Source organism: Didymella exigua, assembly GCF_010094145.1.
Source record: "Didymella exigua CBS 183.55 unplaced genomic scaffold M421scaffold_40, whole genome shotgun sequence".
In the NCBI taxonomy this organism is placed as follows: Eukaryota; Fungi; Ascomycota; class Dothideomycetes; order Pleosporales; family Didymellaceae; genus Didymella; species Didymella exigua.
In genome coordinates, this window is record NW_022984814.1 from 55,814 (window position 1) to 63,354 (window position 7,541).

The window sequence follows — 7,541 nt, forward strand, 5'->3', positions numbered from 1 at the left end:
CTAACAACTTTTGCTAAAAAGCATGCACAAGTTAACTAGATGTCTAATTAACTGCGTAGATAATATATATCTAGCTTAAGCCAAGCTGGCTAAGATAATGTAACCAGCTAGCTCTAGCTCTCCTTTAGCTTTAGAGTCTAGATCGTTACACTGAGAGTAGACCAGCATTATCTACTAGGGCATTAACGCGTTAGGATAGAGTATCCCACCCTTTGTTATCTCCAAAGGCAAGCACCACCTCTCTCTCTAGTACAAGGAGCTGTCTATACCTTACAGCTAGGTTATCACTGTCTCTAAGAATATCTAGACTAACAAAAGCTTAGTATTAAGTAGTTGAAGCACTTTAATGAGCACACAAAGGAGCGCACTATTAGCAGCTATTAACTGCTTGTTCTAGACAGCTATGAGAGCTATAACTTAGTTAATTTCCAGTAGTACTGTAAAGAACATAAGATTATTACCTTGTATATGCCTCATTACTTATCGCACCTATTGCAGCTGCTTAATGTAGGTTGTTTTGCCCTAATAAAGAAGGCCTATAGTTGCTAAGCTAAGCTGCTTATTGTAACAGAGTAGGCGCCCTGCCCTCAAAATCAATACTACGTGACTTCTCTGCCTATACCAAAAGGTAAGCACAAGAATACTTAAGCAATTATTAGTTGCGTAGTATAATATGTTTAGACAATAATAGTGCTAGCCAGCTAGATTTGCCTCTAGCTGCTATGAGCTCTATGCCACGTGTCGTGTTCGTGCATAGTCGTTACACTTATGCGCAACAAGATTAACGTGTTTTATAAGCGAGTGCGCATTACAAGCGAGTGTGCACTCTACTAACTTTGTGCACCTCTATATGCAAACATCTCAACCACGTTAAGAGACAATATATAACGTACTCTATCACCAAGCCAGTTACATCACTGAACCAGTCAAACTTTGCTAAGACCAATACAACTCCGCACTTTACAGTATGTCTTCACAACATCACAACTTATTGCTTCAACACAAAGGGAGACTGCAGCTTGCTCTCTAGGCCTATAATACTGGACAGTTTTAGAGCTATTAGGCTGCTGCTGCTGCGTTTAACGTTAACCAGCGCAGGCTCTCTAAACGTGCCAACAATACTCTATTTTAACTTAACGTACGTGCAAACTGCTAGAAGCTTACTACAACTAATAAGCAGAGAATTGTCTAATATATCCTTAACCTTAATATGTAAGGGTTTGCGCCTTAGCTGTGTGAGGTAGTAGATATAGCTAATAAACTATTAGGTGTGCGTAGTAGGGAGCCTATTAGTAAAATCTAGGCTATAAAATTTATAATACTTTTAGATTAGCTTAAGATAGTGTTTTACTAAGCAAAGGATAGACAGAGGATACTACAGGAAAATCCTAAGGTAATTAACGCGTGGTTTATGCTAGTAAAGGGTACTAAGGCTAAGTATAGTATCTACAAAAACAACATGCACAACTTTAATAAGACTAGGTTCTAGATAGGCGTGATAGGGTTAATAAAGGCTGTCACAGGCGCTGAGAGACGCGCTTAACCTGAGCTTGTTCAGCCAGGTAATTAGGAGTAGGTTACAGTTATACAGAGCATCTGCGCTGCTAGATATGCAACCCTACCTTTCATTATCTACAAAGGACGCATCTACATCTCTGCCTAGTATAAGGAGACAGATATACTGCACAATTAGAAGCTCTCTATCTCTAAGAACAGCTAGACAAATAACGCGCTTAGCCTTAAGTAGTTAAAGCATTTTAATGCGCATATAAGAGCGCGTTAGGTAGGGGGCTACAAGCTACTTATCTTAGACAGCTATAAGAGCTACCTTAACTAGGATTTTAAGGACTAATGCCTAGAGAATAAGATCCTTACTCTTTGTATGCTAGCTTACTTATTACACATCCTCTAGCTGCTTAACATAGTCTGTTTCTTGTTGTTAAAGTGCAAGTACTCCTAAAGCGTCTAGGACTTAGCACACTAACGCGTCTTCTATATTAACAAGGAAGGCTTCCTTCTAGCCTTTAGAGATGCGTTTCTTAATATATTTATAAAGGCTAACTGTTAGAAGGCCTTTAAGGTATTAGGGCTAGTCCCTACTAACGCGCAGGTAGTGTTAGATTGCCTTAAGGTGTGGCACTGTACCCTACTAGCACCCCCTCTACTAGAGATACTGTAGCAGTAAAGAACTCTAAGTAATATATATAAGTTTAGATCTTAGTTAAAGCTTATACATAACTCCTTTACCTAGTTACTAGTTACAGCTTAGGCTAGCTTCTCTTAGCTTATTAAAGGCGGTAAATTAATGCTGCACTAAAATGCGCTTTACGCTGCTTGCATTACTAAGCTTAAAGAGTAGTTAGCAGTTATAAGTAGGAGGAATTCGCGCAAGTGAAAGTAGATTTAGCGTGGCAGCACACTTAAGTACAGCCTAGCAGCATTACAGGTAGCTGCTAAGGTGTGTGTAGCAGCTTAGCTGTTAAAGAAGACTTATAGTGTAGATACTTAAGAAAGGACCTATTTAGCCTAACAGCGCTGTAGAAACTATAGAGGTACTAGGCACAACGCTTAAACGCGTTAGAAAGATATAGGAGAAGATTCTAAATCTAATGCAAGTACATAGTTTGCTAGATCACTGTTTAATAGCAAGTAATTTAAGTTGCTGCAATATAAGTTGGGCGCGCTAAGAGTTTTTGACTAGTTTGGTGATATGACTAGCTCGGTGATAGAGTACGTTAGATGTTTGTAAGATAGATTAAGCAGTGTCTAAAGTATCTTTTTTACACGTGCGTGAGTTGTGCCTAGTAGTCTCTCTGCACCTCTTGCAGCGCGCAAGAGCCTGGCGGCTGCGGCCTGCTTGCTCCCCACCTTGACGTTGCCCACGCTCTATCTGCTAGTCAGCCTCCTTTTAAATAAGTAGATCCTCTCCCTCTCCCTTTGTTAAGGTCCCCTGCCTCTGTATTCGCTTCTTTTTGCGCTGTCTACACTTTGTTGCTGCCTCGTTGGCTCTCTTAAGGCTGGTGATCTGATCGCGCATCAGCTCAGCTGAGAGCAGTATCACCTCAGCGCCTTTCTTAAGCTGGTTAATTGCTTTAATAATTAAGGCAGGTGAGAAGCTCTTGTGCCGGCGCACGCGATCACGTATCAACGCTGATTGAGCCTCAAGCTCGCGTACATTACTTGGTGTACAAGTCTCCCAGAGAGCCTCTGGCAGAGCAACTGGAGTAGGCGTACGCAGCTGCACATCAAGCTTTGATAGAACAACGTCTAGCTGGTGAGGGATAAGGCCTGCGCCTCAAAAGGCTGAGCAGATATTGGCTAATGTGAACGATCGCTCAAAGGCTGTCTTAAAGGCTGGCAGAAACTCAAGCTTTGTGATGTGGTTAATATAGTAGCGGATCAGAGCCTCAATCTCACGGCTGTATGCGCGCTTCAGCACTGAGAAGCAGACCACGTCAAGTGGCTGCAGCAGATGCGACGAATGAGGCGGCATGCAGAGCGTGTAGATATTGTTCTCCTTGCAGAGTGTAAAGTTATAAGACTTTGTTCTTATAATCTTTCTCTAGCGTATTTCCTTCTTAGGTATAGCGCCATGCTTACCTAAGCATTGTTATTGTAATCTCCTAGAAGAGAGGATTAGCATGGTGTGCTTACGAAGCCTGTATCTCCTCTCCTTCTTAAGATAACGTACTCCACAAGCGAGTGGCTCACACAAGCGAGTGGCTCACTTTTGCCAAGACCACACCAAACTTCACTCTACCTACAATGCCTCAACGTAACAACACAATCAAACCCTTAAAGGAAGCAGGAATACAGCTTGCTCTTCAGGCTATCTATTAAGACGCGACACTCTCTTAGCAACGCGCTGCAGCCATCTACAACGTGTCTTAAAGGACACTTAGTTACTAACTTGCTAGAACCTCTCTACAACGTGATTGCAAGCCTAACATAATTAAGATTACTAGCACTAAAGAGGAGGTAATTATCTAGCATATATTGAGGCTAGATAAGCAAGGATTCTCACCCTAACTTACTAATGTAGAGGGCATAGCCAATTCTCTGCTTACTAAGCGCCACTAGACCCCTGTTAGTAAGAACTAGGCTACTAACTTTGTTAAACGTTAGCTAGAGCTTAAATTTAAGTTTAATTATAAGTATAACTACAAGAGAGTAATATGTAAGGATCCTAAGGTAATTAGTAACTAGTTCTAGCTTATAGAGAATACTAAAGCTAAGTATAGTATCCTAGATAAAGACACCTACAACTTTAATAAATCTAGCTTTATAATAGGTGTTATATCTACTAGTGCTGTTGTTACAGGCTCTAAGCGTTAAGGGAGACTAAAGACAGTGCAGCAGGGCGACTAAGAGTGGACTAGCATTATCTAAGGCATCTGCGCAAAGGGCTAGTCTATTATACCCTTTATTATCCTCTCTAGCAAGCACCACCTCTTAGCCTAGTACAAGGAGCCTAGTATACCTAATAACTAGGTTATTAGTGTCTCTAACAACAGCTAGACTAATAATAAGCTTAGAGTTAAGTATTTAAAGCACTTTAATAAGCATATAAAGGCGCGCACTGTTAGCAGCTACTAACTGCTTATTTTAGACAGCTACAAGAGCCACAACTTAGTTAAATTCTACTAGTACTGTAAGGAGCACAAGATTATTACTCTGTGTATGCCCCCCTACTTATTTCATCTACTACAGCCGCTTGACGTGGGTTGTTTCTCCCCATTAAAGAAGGCCTATGGCCGCCAAGCCAAGCAGCTGATGCGGAGCAAGATCACTTGCATCACTAAACTTAAGTTCTTGCTGTGCTTTAAAGCTGCTTTTGATGCTTTAATTACTAAGAGCAACATCTAGGGAGGATTTAGAGGCGCTGGCCTAGTCCTGTTTAACCTAGAGGCTGTGATATCAAAGCTTGAAGTACAGCTACATCAGGAAAAGTTTTTCAAAATCTGGCCCAGACTCGCCGTTGCTGACAGTCGTGGCATAGTCGTGCAACGGCCGTTCAACGGCCCCAACGGCCCCAATTTGCGCCCAACAGCCCTAATTTCGCGCTAACATTGCTAACAGCAAAAACACTAAGTGCCTATATTTAACAAACTTAAAGCAATATTATAATATTATTATATAGCTACCCTTAGTTCTACTAGCACTAGTATTAAATATTTAAAAATTGCGAAATTTCACATACAGATAGAGCAAAATTGTAGCTTTAATATAAGCAAAAAATTATTATTATAGGCCTACTACAACGCAAGTTATAGAGCGTTAAAGGTTTGTTTGTTAAAGGTTTGTGTTAGGCTGGCGGATGGGTAGGGTATGCTTTTTTACGTTTTGGCTTATAGCTTCTTAACTAGCAGAGATACGCTTACATAATCTATTATTCAATAGAAGCGCCTAGTATTACGCCTTCTAATAAAAAAAGAATTAGCTAATTCTGCCTAGTATTAGCTAAGTTATTAACACTACCTAGCAAAGTATACCTATTAATGGGTATGCTTGCTAGGTACCCCCCCTTTTTTAACGTTTTCTAGCCTCTAGCTTATGCAGTTTAATAGTTATAACAAAACCTTCTACTACAAAATTGTAGAGGTGGGTTTTCTCTTTCTTTTCAGCCCTAGTTCGCTAGAATCCATGTAATATTGATAAGGTTTTGGGGGGTACCCACGAAGGACGTTGGAGTATACCCATTCCGCCAGCCTAGTTTGTGTTTTAAAGTTGCGACAGCACACCATAGCAGCTGCAGCTGCGCCAGCACACAATGTATCAGCTGCAGCTGCAACAGCACACTGCGTAGCAGCTGCAACAGCACACAACAAAGCACCTGCTAACAAGCACATATTGCAGAACAGGCAGGCCTAGGCGTAGAATTCTTAGTTTACCTACTATTCTTAAATAATATTCTTGTATTTTCTAATGTTTAGGCTGCTAGAGCCCTAGTAAAGAATTCTAACTTAGTGTCTTAGCAAGGAATATTAAGCTTAAAACCTTCTACGCTTAATAACTATTCTATTAATAGGTCTATAATATTATTTCATAGCTTATTTTAAAGAGGAGACTTAGTTATATATTAATATAACGTACCTCACGGGCTCGTGGATCACCCGGGCTCGTGGATCACTTTTGCCAAGCCCCTACCAAACTCTACCTTCCTACGTGATGCCTTAACAACAACGCTAGATAGAACCTTCTAATGAACGTTAGATACAGACTGCCCTTCAGGCTCTTAAACAAGACGCAACACTCTCTTAGCAACGCGCTGCAGCTATCTACAACGTCGCTTAATCAACACTAAGCCACTAACACGCAGGACAGACTCCACAAGCAGATTACTAGCCTAAATCAAAGAATCTGACTAAGATTAAGGAGGACGTAGTTGTTGAGCATATACTTGAGCTAGTCACCCAAGGATTTCCCCCCAGGCTTGCAGCTGTGGCTGATATGGCCAATTCTTTGCGCGCAGAGCGCAATATAGGCCAAGTTGGCTCAAACTGGCCCAGTACGTTTGTCAAAGGCCGCCCTGAGCTCACAACAAAGTTTAATCGCAAATACAACTACAAGAGAGCCCTCTGCGAGGATCCTAAGATTATATAAGGCTAGTTTAGCCTAGCAGCTAACATTAAAGCTAAGTATAGTATCCTAGATAAAGATATATTTAACTTTAATAAGGCTAGCTTTATAATAGGCTAGATATCTACTAGTTTAGTTGTTACAGCTTTAGAGAGACAAGGACAGCTAAAGGCAGTGCAGTAAGGCAATAGAGAGTAGACAATAGTCATCTAGGGCATCAACGCAATAGGGTGGGCTATTCTACCCTTTATTATCTTTAAGGGCCGCCATCACCTCTCTGCCTAGTATAAGGAGGGGGATCTACCTTACAATTAGGTTATCGCAGTATCTAAGAATAGCTAGACAATAAATAAGCTTAGCCTGCAGTAGTTAAAGTACTTTAATAAGTATACAAAGAAGAGAGTAGTTAGCCACTCGCTTGTGGAGTACGTTATGCTGTTCTCTATTTTTAGTAACTAGAGAATGTTCTAGATCTTCTGCTTATAAATAGAGTAGCCTACTTTGTAGATGCTAACGTATACAATTACACATGCACTTACGTAATCTTGCTTGCATATGCAGCAATACTAAGCATAGATTACTAAGTAGACCTACCTAGAGAAGTCTAGAACGTTCTGCTTGGAAATACAGACAGAGGAGAGGGAGCATAAATACCTCTGGCTCTCCCCCCTCTGTTTGCTCTTGTCAGATGCTCGTACTGTGAGCCAGAGTATGTGCTTAACGAGATCTTAGGTGGTATGATGATATATTGATGATCGTGGCGATGGTGTTTCTGCTTTGGCGTCGTGCTGGTTGCTACAGGATTGAAGTGGGGGGGAATTAGCGCTGTTCGCGGCCGCCGGTGTGCGGGCCAATCAGGAGTTGCCAGGTCTCGCTTAATCGACCTGGCAACTGCTGATTGGCTGCACGACAGGTCCCTGCTCGATTGCGCAGATCCGACCTCTCGCCGCTCGCTCTTATCT

At 41.4% G+C, this 7,541-nt stretch overlaps 1 protein-coding gene across 1 annotated transcript in view; it reads right to left on the reverse strand.

The window, feature by feature from the left end:
• Nucleotides 1-5,523: 5,523 nt before the first annotated feature.
• The window catches only part of M421DRAFT_424881 (uncharacterized protein), a gene marked incomplete at its 3' end in the record, with an annotated part of 6,787 nt that continues 4,769 nt past the window's right edge, over nucleotides 5,524-7,541 (reverse strand). The window contains exon 2 of the mRNA XM_033593893.1: nucleotides 5,524-5,714. Coding sequence (XP_033444496.1) covers nucleotides 5,652-5,714 — 63 coding nt within the window. The remainder of the gene's footprint in view (nucleotides 5,715-7,541) is intronic.